Here is a 21,110-nt window from a genome sequence, read left to right as displayed (position 1 = left end):
GGAAGAACAGTTAGCTGTAGTTTGACCTTAACAATACTAAACAATTCTAGAAGAAAAGTATACAGCAGCACTAAAGTTTAAAAAAAAAAAAGAAGGCACTCACACTTTTTTCAATATAATTTCAATTTTTCCACAAATAAAATATGAGTCCTAGGTATACAACTGATACTCTACTTAGAAAACAGAATTCTAAAGAAACACAAACAATTGAGTTATCTTTTCTCTTCCTTCAAGCATATTCTGTCTCACAAACAAATCCTAATTTAATGATTCTAAGGTCAGATGGGACATTTTAAGAAATTAGTCTGTGGTTTTCAGTAAGAATTATCGTTAAATGAAGAAAGGAAAGTAATTGTACAAAAAAAATGTTTTGTTCCCTGAAAGAATAAATCTAGCTCAAAACAAAATAAATCTTAGAATCAGGAAAAGTGAGAGTTTTCTCAGATGTTTAAGCAACTGATCAAAGTAGTACACAAGTACAGGAAGTTGCTCAGGGAGAGTTCTTGGCTTGCTATGTTTCATCTGTAATTCTTGGATTTGCATTAAAAGATACCAGTGTATATAAATACCTGAAGGGAGAGTGCAAAAAGGATGGAGCCAGGCTCTTTCCAGTGGTACCTAGTGACAGGACCAGATGCAATGGGCACAAACTGAAACACAGGTGGCTCCCTCTGAACATCAGGAAGCACTTTTTCACTGCGAGGGTGACCGAGCACTGGCACACGTTGCCCAGGGAGGTTGTGGAGTCTCCATCCATCTGGATATGGTCCTGGGCAACCAGCTCTAGGTGGCCCTGCTTGAGCAGGGGGGTTGGAGGGTTGGACCAGATGACTTCCAGAGGTCCCTTCCCTCAACCATTCTGTCTTTCCCTAACTGCGTAAGATAAATCTACTTTGATGCACAGCTCCAGAAGTTAAGAAAATTAGTGGTGATGCATGTTTCTGCTATTGCCAGTGATGAGATATAATGTATAATTAGATAATGAGCCTGAGAACTGTTAAATGTAAGAATACTGCAGCATCCTTTATTTCAGAGGGGTACCTGAATAAAGTTCAACAAATTCAAAGCAAAGTTAGGTCTGTGGATTCATAGAGTCCCAGTCCAATGAAGCTGTTTCAGACTTGTACTTCAATGGTTTCTTCTTTAAAACACTCCAGCTTTGCTACGTACCACTTACAAAGTCTCTGGGATTGGATCTTTTTTAAGAGACCAAGCACAATTCTTAAGTGGGACTGTTTAGAGTGACAGTGACATGCAGGCACCATCATTCTTAACTCTGAAAAAGCAATTATCCTATTTATCCAGAACAGACGGAAAAATCTGTCTCAAGAAATATCTTACTTGAAGCTACTCATGATGTTTTCTTCAGGCAGAAGTAAGTGAGCAACTAGCTGAGAGAAATGGAAAACCATGTAGGAAATTCCAAAGCTGAACCCGGTTCATAAGCTACAAAATGAGCTCAAAGTAAAAGAATTGCCACCTGTACTAATGAATGACTCCTAATCACTAAAACAGTTTTGAAGGCTATTTAATGTTCAAAATGCCCATAACTCAGCTTTTACGTTCCTTTTCAGTTAAGTGAATGCTTTAGTTTTACCTTTTACTACTGTCATTAAAAGTCTTAAGTACCATGCACTACACAAGGCTTAGGTTAGGGAACAGACTCAGAAGGGAGTACTTTTTGCCTTAAAGAATGATTTTTGTTGACATTTTTAAACAGAATCAGAATCTAAATTACTGATGCCAAACGTTAACACATATGGTCGAATAGTTATAAAACCACTTTAGAAAAAGTTAGAGAACAAAAAGTATACCTATACCTTTCTATTCATTTCATAATCATTTATGTAAAAGTTACCGAATAGAGGTATCGTTGGTTAAATTGTTGCATAGCTCCCTGCAGTTGATTCCGTTGAGATTGCCATTGCTCAAAATTCCTAACTGATTCCATTGTTGGTCGCTGCCACGTTGTTGTTCTGGTGTTGTGGTCCACATAATAAACTCTCCCACGATCATCAACTCTTCTTTCCCAGCTTTCAAGAAACACAAATGTGAACAGCTAAATTTTTCAGTAATATTACATAACTGATTTTCTCTTTATGCTACATTCCTAGACAGTATTTGAATGAAGTACTGGAGTCACAGGCATGAATTTAATTTCTGAAGTACACAAAAGTACTTGCCAGTTTTACTGGTAGAAGGACAACCACATTGAGCAAACACAGACTTCAAGCAATAGCATGCTCAGCTCTCTGTCACCTCATTTTTAACTTTGTAAATTCCTGTGACCATAAGCAATGTTGGCATGTTTCACAGAAAACACTTTGCCTGGAAATCTGAGGTTTGGAACCAGTGCACTACACCTAGTGGTGCCACCTAAATAAAGGTGGTCAAATGTGCATTATTTAATGCTTAAATTTTAAAGGAAGAACAAAATAATTTATTAGCTGTATTTGAACAAGTGGTCAGAACAAGTGACATACAGAGTACCAACATTTCTATAACAATAGCTGCAATTAATATAATTCTAAATTAACTGAAAGCTAGAATTTCTTAATATATGACGTATAATACAGCTTCGATGAGCTGCTTATAAAAGACGGTATTTTTCCTGCACCAAACAAACAAACAAAATATAGTACCTTTATCATGTTTAAATCAAAAAAGTCTACACTACCCAGGAGGTAAAGGCTGTGGTCTTTCCCATGTTGTAGTTCGTGTGTTGTGATCAACATAATAGGTTCTACCATGAGGATCCTTTCTTTGCTCCCACCTTCAAGACAAAAAGACTTTCATGTAAGTCAAGATAAGTAAGAAAATGCTTCCTTAGGACTTATTTCCCACTATGCCAAAAAAGTACTTTGGTATTGAATGAAAACACTACGATCCAAAACTCGTTCTAAAACGCAAAAGGAAACTCACACTAAAATACGTATCAGTTACTTCCTACTTGAACTGGTATCACCATAAAGATTTCTTTAAGGGACTTGGTACATAAAATGAGCACAGATCAATATTCACAAGCATTTTCAAATTCTATTTAAGATATGTGAAAACAAAGTCAATTAATTACCTGCTCAAGGTTCAGATGCTAAAACAACCTCATTCAAAAAGTGCTTAGAGATGCATTCTTTGCATTTCAAAGTACATGCCTCTCAAAAAAAAGAGGGAGTTTACATTTTGAAGCACTGTTCCCTGTATCCAACAAACAGGATCTTTCAGAGTGAACCTGAAATGTGCGTTATGAGATGGTCTTCCTGTGTTTCTATTTCCTATCCTGGTAAATTCTCTATCTGATATCCCTAGGGATTATTTCTTCAGTTTTGGTTACAAAGCAAAATTACATTGAAGATGGAGAAAGGACTAAACATTATAAACAACTGAAGTTTCATGCTGCTGAGAATTGCCATAATGCAATAAAAGCATTTATAAATGGGAGAGGAAGCCAGGATAAATGTTAGATGAAAAGCTGAAGTCCTTGCTTGCATTATATATATATGTTTGGTTTTCTTATGTACATTATGTAGTTGGCTCCTAAAAACATAGGCAGAACACCTTTGTCTGCTACTCACAGGATTTGATGTGCATTTCCTCACTCTTACAGAGTACCCTATAAAACTCCTCCAAAATGTTTTCTGCAGTTCAAGAGGTTAAATGCTAAGATTACAAGAAGGTAAGACAGGTGGAGCAGCAGCATGTTACAGAGTTACTAGGGCTAAACATAATGGAGAGTCAACTAGATTTGGGGGGTGATGGGGGGTGGAGGGGCAGGACACCACAAAAAAACCAACAACACAGAAACATGATCAGGGAGGAATGACGAAGAAATGCATTTGGCCATAGTGTGCACTACGCCTGGAACTCATGACCCTGTCCCCAGTGGGAAAGCATGTAATTAATTAATTAAAAAAAAAAAAAAAAGTGTGTGGAGGGGAGATGACAAGAGGAATTCCCGCCTATAAAAAGCTTCCATTGTCAAAGCACCTGAAAATTATTAAAAACTTTGTAACTCTTCCCCAACAATATATATACAATATTTCCATCTTTGTAGATGCTTGTTTTCATGTTTATGCAACTGCAGAAACTCAAGTGAAGCATCACTAAGAACTTACTGAACCTCCTTCAGAGTGAGCAGGTACAAGCCTGGCTCTCTGTAAGATCAGCTACAGTGACACAAGGTGTATATACACATCAGGTTAAGAAACAATTTCTGTGTTCAGAAAATGCTAAAACAGTTAGTATTTAGAATACTACAGAAATGTCAGTATTTCCAATTAGTTACTGAAGACATCTTTTCACTCAAACATGAAAGCATCTCTAAGAAAAATTTAAGATAGAGATATATATATATTTGAGTATGTACTATATTTTCATTTAATGTCTAAACCCATCTTTAATTTTGCATTTAAGGTTTAGGACTACAGAAGTAGTTTCTAACAGTCTAGTAGAATTAAAAGTTTCTAGCTATTCTGAGCACATACATACACCTCAAATCTGTATTTTTATCTATAACTTTACTGATCTCATTGTTACACAGAAAGAACCTACAAGTTTTTCTAGACTATTTTATTAATTTTCATGTCTCTGTATTTTGATCCCTACTACATTCTCATAGTTTAAGAACCAAAGGAGTAACAAATTATGACCCAAATAAGTTTGAATATATCAAATGAAAAGTCTTCATGTCCATAATGCCCAAGAGTTTGTCTATTTAGGTCACAATACCATCTCAGCAAATCAGTTATCGTTTGTTACTTTCTGGGACGAGAGCTACTAGCCAGTTATAGCAGCAGTACAAACCCCATTTTAGATCAAATAACCCCGTCACAGCCAACTGACCCACATTTGGCAATCCCAGTATAGAGTTAAATATCTGTTTCTTTATATGTATGTTCAGACAAAACTTCATTATAGCATTAAAATCAAGCCCACATACCCTGGTGGCAAAGGTTCTGTACTGGCATTACCAGGCTGCTGTCTTACAGGTTCTGCAGATGCACTTGAGGTGGAGGAGGATTCCCTTGGTTTTGCTGCTTCTGCTGCTATACTGTTTCTAGCATTAGGTTGAGTACAGTCTGTTGCAGCTGTAGGTTCTAGTCCAGCAGACACAACAGGTAATGCAGAAGTGTGGCTTTCAGAACAACTAGTTGCTTCTGTTGTTGACTGAGGTTCTGCTGCAGTGTTAGCGCAATCTGAAGACATGGGAGCTTCAACTGAACCTATCTGAGCCTCAGAGACAGAAGAATTACCAGCTTCTGGTGCAGAGGCGGATGACTCGCCATTAACTGAGAAATGGGAAATAACATTTGTGTATCAGAACCTGAGGAGATTTATTTACTTTTCAGATGACCAACTTTTAGAGTAAACAACACAGAACGAATACATTTAAGTCGCACCTATATGCCATAAACAGCATTTTTGTCTAAGATGACAAAGTCACAATGCACCTGCCTCAGTTAAAGCTGTAATTAAAACTTACAGTCTGCAAGCCATTCTCTATACTTCCCTGCTAAGGTAGCTTCTGCATGTCTTGGTCAACCCAACATTACACCTTACTCTTTAGATTATCAAAAGGTATCCATCTGCTTCCTAGAAAACAAGATCACTTTATTTGCTTTGAAACTACATCAACTTCAAAAAAAAACTTGATTAGTATGACATGAAAGAAAAATATTAAGAGATATGTAACTCTTACAAAATTTGGAAAACTAAGAGGCAGTTCTTGCAGATATTTTTTTTTCCTTTTTTCAGAGTTGAGGTACAGAACCCTACCATTAAGCAGCAACCACCTGTGTATGACTTGGAAAAAATCCCCCTCCAAAAGCAGGATTAAAATATAAAAATTAGTATTTGGCTTATGTAACTTACATACTTCAATAACTGAAGAAAATTATTTAAGAATCACAAAGTAAATCAATTTCTGTCTTCTAAAGAACAATACAAATGTCATCCAACTCAAGCAATCATAATCTCATAAAAGGTTTAAAGCAGGCATGTATTTAGCATGAAAAGGAGGCTAAGAAGGCTTTATTACTCCCAAACCCACTTGGCCAACAATACATCAATACCAATCATCTGCAGAGCTTAACAAAACAGTATATCAGCACAAGATGATCTTGTCTTAGACAAGCAAAATCAGGTACGGCAGTCAGCAGGACCCCCATTAAAAGTCAAGGCCCTATTAAAAGCAGTGCACCATCATTCACAGCTTTCATTTTCTGCACCACTGATCAACACCAGACAGTGAGAATTTTATTTAAACTCATCAGTTTGTACCTCTTCTAGAGTTGGAACTATTCTTCTACAAGACTAAATATAATATGCAACACAGACTTCAAGTAATTTTCTATCTACCAGCATAGTATCAGCTTAACAATTCTAAGGACTGAGGCCAATTCAGTTGCTCTATACTCATAACCTTATTGACACAGATTTGCAAAATTTAACCCTAGACTACTGCCTATAAAATGCTGTTCCATCATTTTAAAGAGTTCATTTACTTTAATTCTGTATAATACTCTTACGAACAAAAAAATAGCTAGATTCTACTTATTATCTGCAATATGTATATAATGTCAGCAATTTCTTGCTGTCCCAGATGGTCAGAAAAGCAGGTCAAAGAATTATAAACAATAAAACTGCCATAAGCATTGTACTTAAGTTAACGAGTCAGTCTCTTCAAGGAATTACCACTGGGCCATAAATATTTTCTTGATATGCATAATGATAAGCATGATTTTATAGGCAGCAGCAGATTTGTAAGATCTGTAAAGGCACTGCTTTTTGAACGCAACTATTCCAGTGTAATACATCACTACTTCCAGCTCACACAAAAGAGGTTAACTACATTACATGTCAAGACTGTATGATTTCAAGCAAATGTAAAGCATGACATTAAAAATCAAAACTACAGACAATCTGATCAAGTTTCTTCAAACCTCTGCTTTAACTAGCAATAATTTTACTTAAATAGGAAAAAAGCCAACTGAAATTTCAGTTTTCATTAAAAAAAAAAAAACATTCAATTCATTCACATGAAAGAGTGAACAGGACTATACAACAAAGTTAGGAGCAAAATAACTGACAAATCATCAGCTCTTTTAGTAAACTGATCTCCAAAACAGATCTATAAAACATTACATCAGCCAATTACCTCACCGATTAGATCTAAAACAGCAATTCTGGCAACATCACATGAAATTACAATCCTGCTAAGCACAACAGTGGGGAAAAAAAAAGAAAAGTCTATCATCAACAAATGCTGGAGACCTGTTTTAAGCCTTGCCTTAAAAAAGTCTCCAACTGGTACAAGTAGTTGAAAGTAGTTGAAAACAGTTGTATCAGTGCCTGAGTGCAAGGTCAGTGATGATTTCATCAATATTACTATTTGAACAAATCAATTATTTTTGCAATTACCCTATCCTAATACAGATTTCAAATGGATCTCTTCGCTGTTGAAGAAAAAGTGAGCAGTGCCTAAATAATATATATGCCCTCTGGCATTCAACTGAAAAGACAGGGGAATCAAATTCAAGTTCTCCAAATAGAGAAAAGCTTCAGAGAAGGCCTAATTTAATAATTATCTTTTAAAGTTCATAATTGTTTCTGCTATCTTCCCACCATACCCACTTTTCCCACTCTATTACATAAAGTTTGACAGTCTCTGTTCTACCGTTTATTAACAGCTTGCCTACTTCTATATAAGGTTATCTTTTTCCTCTGCTATCACTGTAATCTCTCTTAAACAGCTGAGAAAAGGCAGAAAGTGCTTAGAAAGCACAGTCATTATTAGATGCAAAGTTTTTCCAGGAGAACAAAAATAAAGGAAGACTTTCTTTTCACTTGTTTTACTGTACTGAATGTTACTTGTAGTCATAATTGAAGTTTTTGTGTTTAAGAGGAAAATGAAATTTAGTAGCTGCCAATACCTGTTTTGAAACAGCATACCTTTTGAAAAAATGGAAGGCAAGGAGAGTGTGCAACACATCTCAACTCAGAGCACAGCAGTTCCCTCACAGCACTAAACGTCAGATTTATCTAATGGCAAAAGAAACTTAACTACAGTTACTCAAATTAATTGTGAAAGAATTCTGATTTTTCCTCCAGACAACCAGTAATATGGTTTAGTCATCTGGGACAGAGAAATTGAAGTTTTGGATGCTTTACATCCTTCTTCATCAGAGAACTGATGGGAAAATATGAAAGTTAGTACATTTAAGTATGGATCTACTCCAGAAAAATTCACAGAAGTGGACACACAAGACTATAAATTCAAGCCCAGAAACATACTGTCAGTATTTTTGAAATCTAACAAAAAAATGTATAGAAAGAGTGGCTCAGCTTCAGGTACATTTCAACCAGATAAAAAAGCCTTATGGAACACGTTCTCATAACTTTCCCATTCTTACCAGTGCTGTTGACAGGCTGAGCTGCAAGTGGTTTTGGTACTGGTGTATTTTTGGGTCTGGCTGCAACGTGAGTAGGAGATGGTGCGCTGTCTCCATTAACAGCTTCTATACAGAATGTATTCTGTACTACAGAGTTGGAAGGTACTTGATTGTCTATCCCATTAGAAATGTCACAAGCAGATCTTGGTAAAAATAAAAGATCATTTTACGTTACTACAAACAACATGTTAAACAGTTATGCAAATAAACCAAATCATACACTAAATCACACTAAAGAAACAAAGAAATGGAAGTAAATTGACAACAGTTTATAACACAGTGTTTGCAGCCGAGATAACAACCAAGTGCAAAACCAAAACAATTAAGGAACAAAAGGCAATTTTGGTTTTGAGGATTTCAGATACTTAAAACAGATAAGATTTTCCATTTCCACTTCATCCTTTACTTGTAATGACATATTAGAATTGAGTTGGGCAGACTGATGTGCCTGCAACATCTTCCAAAACTGCCTTAGGGACCCTTCCAAAGTGCAGGGAGCAGGAAAACTTTTCCTTTCATTAAGCAAGTGGAACACTTGGCTTTGTTTGTCATATCTCCAAAAATTATTCTAGTCATAACATAAGAAAGTAAAAAAACTCTCCCTCAGTAAAAGGAAAATAAGATGACCTTCTCTATGCATAGGCAGGATGGGACATTGTGAGGACAGATACACACAGGCAACTCTGTGTTTGTAAGGCCACATGGAAATAAATGTAGTGTAAGGGCTTATGAATGGAAAGCCTTGTTCAATTATGCTGGTTTTAATTAGATCTATCCCAAAATGCTTAAAGCCACCCACTAGAGACACATATTGTGAAAATTACATTCAATGCCAACTCCCCACCTTATCAAGGAGTAAAGGCTAAAAATTAAAGAGAAGTTAAACAGATGTCAAAAAAATGTAAGAACTGTTAGAAGTCCCACTTTGCAGAGTAAGAAAGGAAGAAGCAGCATTTCCATGCTACCTTACCCAACTCCAAAGGAGTAGTATAAACAGAGAATTAAAGTCTTATCCCTTTTCAACTCTAGACTACAAACCCAATTTGCTCCCTGAAAACATGCACAGAAGCTACCTTAAAACTTTTCTTCATCACTTAATTTTAAAACTGTAGATCAAAACTGCTGGATAGTTGTATGGAAAACTGCTGTAATCAAAATATCAACATCAAGAGCAGGATCCCAGTAAAAGCCACACCTCCAGCAACAATAGCTGAATGAAAACAAATGATTGTTACTACTGTTTCAAAATGGTATGCAGATGTGTTTCAAATCACTTTTAACAGTCCCAAGCCTTTCTAACAAAAACTAAGGAGAAGCAACTTTTCATCCTCACTTCCCTCATACTGGGCACCCATGGGGGAACAGAGATAAACTTCCACATATTGAAAAAAAGAATCAAATCAAGCTTACAAGGACAAATGTGTCCCTGTCACTCAAATGCATAGCAACTGTATGTTTTTTCACTCCATTGTGTGTCAAGAACTTAAAACAGAAAGGGGTTTACTGCAAGGTAACTGAGCAGGCCAGTAACATTAAATTGATCTGAATGTTGACCTATTTGATTAACTAGTGGTGAGGGGGCAAACAATCTACTCCTACTTCTCTCCAGGCAGTCCTTGAGCTGGTATAAAGATAAAGAAGTCAAGAACAAAGTTCTAAATTGATCCCAAAGCCTTTTTCTTGCCACTTCAGGTTAAAGCAGGCAATCCCTTTGCCTCAGTGTTCTGAATACTGCTTCCTAAACTCAATACAAGTCTCTTAAACAAATTCCTGATCATGACCTTAAAAAGGCAACGGGTAAAGAGGAAGTAATTTAGGTTTTTTTTTTCTTCTTCCTTCCATTCAGACGGTACTTGCAACAAGTTGGTAAACATGAATATAAATGGTTCTTAAACAGCAGAAGAAAACAAATGGAATAAGTACACAAAACCACACTGAATCACTGCTCCCCTAATCAGTCAAATTTTTATGTTTAAAGGGCTACACATCCAAGAGGCAATGATAAAGTAGTGGAAAGCAGACTCTACCAGCAGAGGACGAAAAGAGTTGTAAATTTAATTCTTCTGGAGCTAAACTATGTAATTATCATACAAGTGATGTTTCTAAAACCTGTGATAACATAATTTAGGGCTTGACAGTTAAAATCTATCACCTTCAAAAAATTAAAAAAAAACCAAAAACAAAAAAAAACAAACCACAAACAAACCAAACCTTTCAACTGATAAATTTGCTAATATACTTCATATAGTGTAAAATACAAAAATAAATTCCAACCTGCATGTACTTCTTGCTGAACCATCTCTGCTTTCATGCACAGCCTCGCCATTTTGCTGAACTTCTACTGAACAGTAAGAAACAAATTCAACAAAAATATTCCATTATATCTGTTTGAAATCTTAATCAAAATATTACCATCTGATATAATTATTTGAACTTACTGGCTGCTGACGAACTGAGATTTGTAAGAGAATCTTGTTCAACAACCAAACCATCTAGCACAACTGTCAGTTCACCTGTTTGCACCATGCCGCTCTTGTTTTCCAAAGAGAGTTTCAACTGTTCTTTCACCTTTTCCACTAAAAATGGAGTTGAGGTGGGTAGGGGCAGAGAAGGAGAGAAGGGATAAAGGAGAGATTAAATTCTAAACAACATTAAAAGAGACTTTTAACACAAAAATGTGATACATGTATATAGTTGTACAAAACTGAACATGGGACATATTCAGATGATGCAAATCAACATAGAAATCACTACAGAGCTGTGTAAATTTACATCTGCTGTGGGTAAAAGCAGAGTTTATTGTACAAATAAATTGGCCATTTACGTAGTATATTCTACAGATATGCTATAGGATCCACATGGTTTCAGTACTTTGTTGTTACTGATTTCCCAGGTTTGCTGTTCCCACTAAGCCCTTTTGAAATTATGCACTACTTACGTAACATGAGAAGGCTAAAAGTCAAACAACTTCTGAACTACACATCCAAATATCACAAGTCACGGGGAACCTAATTCTACAACCAGAGCTTATGTTCATTTCTCATATCATCTTCCAAAACTAATTCTAAGAGACCACTGAAAAGAACATCACTTGGAGGAATAAGTAAATGCAAAGACTGCATAGAGTCCCTCCTCATTTTTTAAAATTATTTTTAGTAAATCCTTACTAGCATTTTCATAAATCCCAACTCCAAGGATTAAACAGTAACAGAGAGGATACCTCAAGTAACCAAAAATTAAATCAGAAACCATTTTCACCAAATAATTTGAGATAATTGAGATATACAAAAAAATGTGTACATGGTGCAGTAAAAGAATTCAGTATGACTGATAAGCAATGCACACATTTGTAGAGAGACATACATAATCCAGAGGTAAAACATGGTGTGGATGCTCCGTAATTCTCTCTAAATCAACTATTACTAGTACAGCAGTTAAAGCTACACACCATAAATCCAAACACAATCAGCTATGAGTTCACATTAATCAGTTTAAAATGCTTAAGGCCTTTTAGTATTTGTGGTCTCAGATTAAAAGATTAATTTTTCAAGATATACCACTGTATTTCCCTCCAATGACAGCATTCCAAGCTAAAGCTCACTGTGCACTTCCATGCATTAAACTAGCATTTTTTCATTCTTAATATGTATCATAAATGAACAATAAACATGAGAACAGGGAAGGCTACCATAAGCCATTGCCAGATACCCCCCCAAGATGTTAAAGAGCAGGTTTGACAGTGTAGTTAGGCAGCAGGTACTAGCAGACACCCACTGCTATATTACAATGGATTTCAAAGTACTTTAAATCGCCGGAGCAAGCACAAAGTTCCCAAATCTACAGAATTATTGATTTAGCAATCTGCATTTTGGAAAATTGTACTACCGGAAAGAAGAAGAAACTAGCCTATCACTGAGCTGTTAAATTAACATACTTATAAATCATCATTTCTGCAAAGGGTGATTGGTTTAGCTTCTGCTATTTTAACAGGTTATCTCCCCAAAACAGATCAACCATTGGCTGTAGTCCAACTGAGCTGGCAAGAAAGCTGGGAGGAGTGTGAGCAGCAATTCAATACTGGTGGTGTTTAGGATAAAGTAATAGCACTAATTCTAAAGTTTCTACATTTAGAGGACTTCCTCTTTACGTTTTCTTCAGTAAAGAGCCTTTCAAGTGCTGCATTTTAGATTAGGTATCAATAACTGAACAACTGAAGGATACCAATCAGATTATTCTGCCACTGAATTATTGAATAATCCGGTGTGTGTTAAACTGCTGACTTGCCCAAATCAGAAACACTGCACATAAATTACTTTTTGTGCAATGTACAGCTAACTCAGTCGATCATTCCCTGAAAGAATTTGCAAAGTTGTTGGACCCTACATCCCCTGGATCTACAGTAATAAAATATTAACTATTTTGTTAGAAATAGTTAAAATATTAACCATTTTTTTGCTATCATTATTACAACCCAGTTTCTTCTGACATATTTTTTTTAAATTTAAAAAAGAAGCAATTTTTCTGCTTAACTACGGAATCTTGGGCAGAATCTTTAAAATACTGCTGAAGAAATCCCACTTGATTTTGGATTCTGTTTCAGTTTTCCATAAGAATCAGAAAAATGAAGTTTTTTGGCTCTCCTTTCCCCCCACCTCCCTGAACACAGCTCTCAGGTTTGTATATCTAACTTGCGAGAAAGGTTAGAGATTGGTTTAGCTGGAATTCTACTGCCACTCTCAAGTGGAATTTAAAGTGTGGATTCACCATCTTCTTGTACTAACGAAAAAATTTTTAGAAAGTAAATCAGATACAGAAGACCTGTTTTAATTCTATTAAAGACAATTAAAAGTTACATAGAACACAACGATCTCTAATGTACTAAAAGGAAATTCTCAATTGTTTCATTAATCAGTGGTTCCTACTGCTCTCTGGGCAGCTAAATTATGAGGGGAAAATATCCAGCCTTTCTATTAGTGATTCCAGAGAAGGAAAACATGAAAAATTACATAGATGTCTTTTCCGAAAGCTTAGACTTTTTTTTTTTTACCAAGTCTAAAACAGATCTTCTAGCCAATTAGTTATTATTTTGCCACAAAACATTGTATTTAATCACTTCCGCTTTTACTTAATCTGCAGTAACTCATTCTCTAACATTTGTTTTAAAATTATTATATCCCATTGTTACATTTAAATTGCTCTCAATAGCACAGACATCTCTAAAAGAGACAAGTAAAGACATCAACTGAAAGTCAGTTGTAATTACTTGTATAGTTAGTAGTCTGGTTGCCAGTTTGATATATAGATTAGTAAAAATAATTCTATTTTACTCAAAATATCCTTCATGATAACTTACATTTTCTATTGTGTATTTCCAAAGCTTGTCTCAAGTCTACAGTGGCTCTTCCTAATAAAGCATCTGCTTTTAAAGTGTGATGGCTCCACACTCTAAATTCCAGCGTAGTCTGTGGAGTCACATTCCTGCATATAAAATACATTTTTAAAAAAAAATATACAGATTTTAAAGTATTCATCCTTGTTATTAGGAGTATTTGAACTTAATTCACTTTCTCATATTTCTTGTATTTCTTGATACTAATTAACTGAAAGAAGTTTTTGTACTGCAAGGGGAAATTTTTAACTAAGAACTGCAAACACTATATTTATACTTAAGATCAAACTTAAAGTGCATTACTATGATAGCATAAGGAATTTTATGAGTATCAGAATAACCTACACTAAGCTCAAATCTCAGTTATATAAAACATATCTCACTTTATTTATGAAAGACATATTTTCCCTATTCCTCACTATTCCAGAATTCTAACTAAAAACTCACATTATTAAATGTGGAGAAAAAGGTGGTAAGTATATTTGTCTGCCACTAGAAAGAAAAATACTAAATATTTTAAAAAAAGGAAAAAGCAATCAATCAGCTATTTGCAAGCAGGAAGAACCCACTCAATAGGCATCAGCTTGCCATAGAAGTGTTAATAAAACATTTGTGAATCCACAAATATATATAAAACCATAATGTATACTCACAGAAATCAGAGGGGGAAAAAATCAAATGATGAAGCTAAAATAAAAATTAGAGGGAAGCAGAAAGGTAAAAGACCCAATTACAGTAATATTATGATAAACTTTGGCAGTGATCTCTCCCTTGCTCAAGAAGGAGAACAGGAAGCTATGCTAGGTCCTGGAGAGTAAGTTTGTAGTACAAGGTCTAGTACTGCAAGAGTGCTCCTGGCTGTGAAAAATGGAGTAGAATCACTGTACTGCAAAAAGTCAAAGGCCACATATCCATTCAATATTGGATACAGAAAGTTACATCAGCATTGATGAAAACAATACTAAAAACAAGCCCCATCCTCCCAACAACAGGGCTAGCTTTACAGTCACTTGAACATGTTGGACAACATCGATCTTTTTTGCTGAAACCCGTGAGCAAATACATTTTTACATTTTGAATAGGCTGCCTTCTAATAAAAGTCTTACTAAAAGACCAGCTCAACAAAGAAAAGAAAAAAAAAAAAAAACACCTACACACAGAGAATATATTGCTGGTGCTCAGGCAGACCCATAGAACTGAGGGGAATTTGGTAAGCCAGAGAGTTCACTTATCGTCAAATAGACTGGGTAACTGAAGCAATGATACCATTCCAATAGCCAGAAGAAGAGGGGGCCAGAATACCTTATATATATAAGGGTAAGATCCTAAGGAAGTAATACGGATGACGGAATGAGTCTGGCTGTACTGTGCATGCCAAATCACCTCATTTCTATCAGCTCGCCAAATCAAACCTGCCTCCTCAAGAGAAAATCTGGTCTCTGTGAATACACTGATAGCTCTGTGCTTGTGCTAGTAATAACTCCTGGAAACCATTGTCAGGTCCAAGACTGTTTTATTCTCTTTTGCAATATTGCAAAGGGCTAATAAACTCTACTAAACCTGAAACATTAAGAAATGTGGCACAGGAATACCCTAATTGCTTCAGCCCAGGTCTGTTGTTAATAAATAAGTGTGCCCAAACAAACAGTTCCCCAAAGCTATGTATCTTGTACCATTAGCCACCCTCCAGCACCGTTAATTATAGGAACCTGGCATGGTTCCTACTACTAACAAAGCTGGCTATTGCACAGACAGGTCAGATGCTGTAAAAGGTACTGGCCCGTGCTCAGTGCCACTTGGTAGTAGCTATGCTGCTTCCAGACCCAAATCTGAAGCAGTACAATCTTGCTTATATAATAATGCATTCTAGTCAGTTGCACAGTGCAAGATTGCCAGTTCTTCACAGAGTCACACTCTGGTATATCTACACCTGTAGCACAGTTAAACCAAATTAAACCACAAGAAGATTAAAAAGGTCGAATATTAGGATAAGTTGCAAGGTCACTTTGCAGTAAACTGTTTTTGCGTGTGTATCCATTCATTAGGAAATTTAAAGGAAAAAGTAACCCTCCTCATAACTACTACTTATCTTGCTGAAATTTTTTCCCTTTTAAAGTTGAGAATGACATGGTTACAATTAGTAACATCTTCTAGAGAGTAATCTTAAAACTTGAATGGTCCACAGTGCTAACAAATATCAAAAGTATACCATGTATAGCAACTGTATGCAAGGAACACTCTCTGTACAAAAAACATTCTCAAAACATTTTAAGAATTGACAAAAAAGAATTCATCTGAGATAAATATCATCTTATGTCTGCATTTAGTCATCAACAGCCAGAGAAAACTATGTAAGCAGCCAAGCTTAGTAAATATTTGCCTGCAATGTCTGCCTAATAAATAGTATTAAACAACCAAAAAATCTACTTACACTGTCAGCTGCTCATCCCATTTTGGATTTGAAGAACTACTTGATTTTGCTGTTTTCTTAATTTCTCCATCTGCAGTTAATTCCGTGTAGAAAGTTGTTCCAAACCAATTCTTTTTCCGTTTCAGTTTGGCACTAGAAACTAACAAAATACATGGCTTTCTCTGTAACAGCATACTGTTGCTGAAAAACAGAAAATGTACTGCCTACACAATGTATGAAGCAGAGCATTGCAATGTTATTCCTCACCTTTTCTACTTCTGCTGAACATAAAAGAGGTCAATGCTAAAATGGTAGCTATTATTTTCAAAAGCTACTTTATCAGATAGCTGAAGCCAAGTGTGACATATTCTCTTCCATCACATACTGGCAGGATGGGTTGGAGAGACAGCACAACAATTATTTTAGCGATAAGCACTGGAAATCATGTGGGTTCTTTTGTTTATTTTCTCATTGTTCTTCCTACTCTTCCCTTAACTGAAAAATACCTAAGTATGACACATCTGAGAGATTATCAGGCAGACTTTTTTTTTTTTTTATTACATGCAGTTATGAAAGCATATGCAGTTCAGGCCTATTTCAAAATGTCCCTGTATAGCAAAGCCTGTTTACAGAGCTTCATTTCCTTGCCTATATTACCTCTGTGGTTAACCTGTAGTTTAACACACCAGTTTGTTAAAAATAAGTAATCAACTCTCAAATTTCTGCTATTTAAACAGTTTTGCAAAGGTTCAGCTAAATATTCAACAACTAAGAAAGAGCAAATGACCAAAGAAGCTATTCTTTACCTCCAAATCACTGGTGAGGTCCTCAGTGCTCCTGAACACAAATCTGTTCTCCCACTTCCTCGCCCAGCTGAGGAAGTTACTATAAAAACCAACAGCAGCCTAACTGCCAGCATTTTAAATTCTATTTCAGGCAGATGTTGTCTTCAGAAGGCCACATCGATGGACTTACAGCTGTACATATCAGCTGACTATGCCTTCTCTCTCATTCCTCCCATACTTCAGTGTGATTCTCTTTCCCTTCACTTTCAAACTAAAGTGAAGCCAAGTCTCTTCAGCCACTTGGAAATAATCCTTCCCTGTTATTTATCTGTATGGTACTTGCTAATTCAAAAATAAGGGGAAGTTAACTAAACTGTATGAAAAGGAGACAATAAAGGTCTGTCATGTATTTCTGGATTACAGTATTCTGAAATGTATACATTAGTTAGTTCAAAGTTAGCGGGATGCAACCGTCCAAGATTCTAAGGGCATTAGCCATGGACTTTTACTTAATTTCAATTAAAAGGTGCACACTTAACTCCCTCACATTTGAAAAGTTCAGTCTAAGTCATGCATCATGTGTCATAAAAGGGAACTGCAGCCTTGATAGCAATGAAAGATTAAATGTAGAAGACTAAAAACATAATTCCACATATGGGTCATATTTTTTCATCTGAAATCAAGATGTATTTTTAAGCTCTAACAACCTCTACTTCTTCCCCATCTTTTTCCTCCATATTTTACTTTCTAAAAGCAACTGCAACATTTGTTAAAATATAGGCATCTAGTCATAATATTCAAGCTTCCTTTTAGTTTCCCCCCTTTTATCCCATTAAGTTTTAAGTCATTAAGTTTTAGTCCCCAAACATGAAAGGAGATCATTACCATTTTTTGGTTAGGACTTCAAAAAGAACTAACAAGACAAGATATCTCGCCAAGTGTATTTGAAAAAAATACTGATGGCAAAACTTGTTGGCAACATGCTGTAACTGTCCAAACTCAAACACGTCACCACTCCATATGAATTTCCTTGTCTACAAAATGAGTATATACTATTTGCTGCCTTTATAAAAGTGCTTTTTAAGTATTGTTCTTGAAATATAAGTCTAGATTCTACAGCAGCATAAACTAATCTGAGCATAAACCAGTGTAGGTCAACAATACTTCAGTCCCACACTCCTCTGTCTGCCACTTCTTTCCCTGTACTGCCACTGGCATACCTCTGATCTTGCAATAAAGACTGGTTAGAGAAATAAACCTCCAGAAAACTAATCTTAAAAATTGTACGGATTTCTTCCCACTTTGATCCTTGAACCAGATCTCTTAAAGTCAAGAGAAGCTCCAGTGCCAGAAAAATACAAGACTACTTACATAAGGAGCAGTACAGTACAGGATATCAAAATGATCATGTCTGCATACAGAGATCTGAAGTTACGGGTCATTTGTATAACTCTGTTTGTTACAGTTATACATATTCAATCTACAGGTGGCTCCACCTATGCTGTTTGTTATTGCCAGTTTGGATGATTCATCACGTTACCAAGTTATGTAATCCTTACACAAGGTTAATCAGTTTTAAGGTTCATCTCTTATCTAATTTGATAAAATAACCATTTTGGGGACTATCCAACAATGTATTTTTTCTCAAATAACCTGGCCATCTTTGGACCATCCAGTATGAAGAATCTTTCTTGAGATGCACCTTTTTTTAAGACATGGTATCTCACTCATGTTTTTTCCAAATTTTGTTAAAGATAGCCTTAATATATTCTTGGTCATGCATTCATTCTTACTTCAGGGTTCCCAGATTTCTCAGGATCCCTGGAAAGTTCAAGTTATTTATCAATGGTAAAATAATACTTATATACATACATATGCACACACATACATTTATGCGTAAATATATTTATGCACAATATCTAACTAAGTGCTGGTAACATTTTCACTTTTAACTACTGTAACACTGTCATAATTAGCTATCAAATTTGTTTACCTAGATGCATTTTGCTTATCTTCAGACTACAAGAAGTCTTTGTTCTGCTCTGCCATCCCACAGAAAGAGCAGCTAAGACTGACACCAATTCTCACGTCCCTCACCAGTTCTTATCCATGAGTAGCAAAATGCATAACCTACGTGGCCTGTTCAACATCTATTGAAAAAAGTGTCCCCAATACAAGCAGAAATTTCCAGAATTGCTTGTAGCACACTGTGTTTCCCTTCCAGCAGATACTGGGATGGCTGAATTCTACCTTGAACTAGGAGAACCAGCACAGCAAAAGGAAAAAAGTGAACAGTCACAGGATGCAACATTGTAAATTCCAATTGGATAGAAGGAAAAACTTCTTCACAGTGATGTGGTTTATCATCCCAATAAGCTGCCCAGGAAAGCTGGTAATCTACAGCCTTTGAGATACTGAAAATTCAACAGGACACTACCCTGAGCAACCTGATCCAATTTCAGAGGTAGCCATGCCTTCAGCAGAAGGGTGAACTAGGAAATCCCCAAAGGTCCCTTCCAACCTAAATTATTCCATATGGCTGTGTAATCCAACCTGCTGCCCTAAGGATAATACAGAATACCTATATTATTCTCAACAGATGTTTATCTGATATGTAATCAAAGACCTTAATCTTTTGAAGGGCTAGCAGATTTTGTGATCTCCTCCAGTTCTTCTCCAGCTTCACTATAACATTGCACCTGTTTTCAGCTTGGGGTTCACTACGACTACCCATCTTTTTTGTAGAATTTCAATATGTGTTCCATCTATAGAATTTGTGCCATTATTTGTTCCCAAGCAAAATTCCTTACATTTGTCCCTACTGTTGCATTGAATCTCATTTTTTTCTAATTTGAAGAGATCATTAAACTCCGTCATCCAACTCACTGTATAACCTCTACCTAGCTTCAATTCATCTACATAGTCATATTCTTAACTGTAACATTCAAGTTATTAATGAAAATATTAACTGATCCATTTTTTACACTCATTTCAAAGATTGCTTTTTCAGAATACATGTTTTCCTGTAAAAATCACTATGAACCAAATCACTACTTGCCTGTTACTTGCATCTGTAATCTTCCATTATGGTTGTTACTTGTATCAGATCTTGGTGAGGCTGTGGCCATGTCAGAGGTTTAGGCTTTAGCCTGAAAAAAAAAAAGCACACAGGTACCTTTTAAAAAGTACTTACTTCTGCATGCTAGTTACAACTATTAAATAAAATGCTCAACTAATCAGCAAATTACCAATGTTACTTAGGTATGGCAGACTGCATTATTTCATAACACCAGTTAAAAAAAACAATTACTTTGGAAATTTGTCCCATGTCACCTTTGAGAAAGCCAAGACATTTCAGTAATGCATACATTTGCATAGTTTAGAATAACTGTGTAAGGCAAGAAAAAAAATTCAGCTGTGATATATCAATACTCCTATCTCCAGAAGGTATGCTTATGGTCTGATTTCAGATGAGCTAAGCACGAACAACTTCAAATGAACAAAACATCTGAAACATTTACATGCTTGAAAGTCAAGCTGTCCCCAGAACAATACACTTAAGCAGTAACACAAGTGATTCAGACAACAAACATTTGAATTCTATCCCTAGATTTGCAATCAGCTTTCTATAGCACTGTAGTCCACCCACAAATCACTCCCCTTATCTCTTGAGACAGTAAGCACTTTACACGGACCACCCCATATTATCATTTGGAAACTAAAATAGCGTGGCTCTGATCTTAGGTGGGACATCCCAGCACTTGAAGCACATGCAGACAACATCACTCCGGTCCTCCTGAATTACTACACCTGAAACAAAGATAGAAGTAAAATATTCTCTGTTTCTATCAGACAACTGTTCTTCATGAGAAAAGAATACATACATTTAAAATACACTTTCCAAGATCTTCATGAACTTCCATATATCTATTTCTGTGAACATTAATTGGTATCAGTAATAATATGGGAACAGTTGTCACCAAACCTTTTTGGTCATGCACCTCTATCAGTAAAAAATTTTTGAGCACACACCCTGAATATGTGTATATTTATGTATAAATTACATATAGGTACTACTG

At 35.8% G+C, this 21,110-nt stretch overlaps 1 protein-coding gene across 3 annotated transcripts in view; it reads right to left on the bottom strand.

The window, feature by feature from the left end:
* The window catches only part of WWP1 (WW domain containing E3 ubiquitin protein ligase 1), a 62,070-nt gene that overhangs the window by 16,741 nt on the left and 24,219 nt on the right, over window positions 1-21,110 (bottom strand). The window contains exons 2-10 of one of the 3 annotated variants that reach the window (XM_069779615.1): window positions 20,090-20,180; window positions 16,268-16,406; window positions 13,801-13,925; window positions 10,886-11,023; window positions 10,722-10,788; window positions 8,409-8,590; window positions 4,937-5,285; window positions 2,678-2,773; window positions 1,859-2,033 (exon numbers count right to left, since the gene is read on the bottom strand). In XM_069779615.1, coding sequence (XP_069635716.1) covers window positions 1,859-2,033; window positions 2,678-2,773; window positions 4,937-5,285; window positions 8,409-8,590; window positions 10,722-10,788; window positions 10,886-11,023; window positions 13,801-13,925; window positions 16,268-16,406; window positions 20,090-20,159 — 1,341 coding nt within the window. In that variant the 5' untranslated portion in view covers window positions 20,160-20,180. Of the gene's footprint in view, window positions 1-1,858; window positions 2,034-2,677; window positions 2,774-4,936; window positions 5,286-8,408; window positions 8,591-10,721; window positions 10,789-10,885; window positions 11,024-13,800; window positions 13,926-16,267; window positions 16,407-20,089; window positions 20,181-21,110 lie in introns of those variants that run through there. The other 2 variants (XM_069779617.1, XM_069779618.1) reach the window with 2 other exon arrangements.

The sequence above is a fragment of the Haliaeetus albicilla genome, chromosome 3 (genome assembly GCF_947461875.1).
Source record: "Haliaeetus albicilla chromosome 3, bHalAlb1.1, whole genome shotgun sequence".
In the NCBI taxonomy this organism is placed as follows: Eukaryota; Metazoa; Chordata; class Aves; order Accipitriformes; family Accipitridae; genus Haliaeetus; species Haliaeetus albicilla.
The sequence above is the reverse complement of the archived record's forward strand: the minus strand, read 5'-3'. Positions and strand labels throughout refer to the sequence as shown.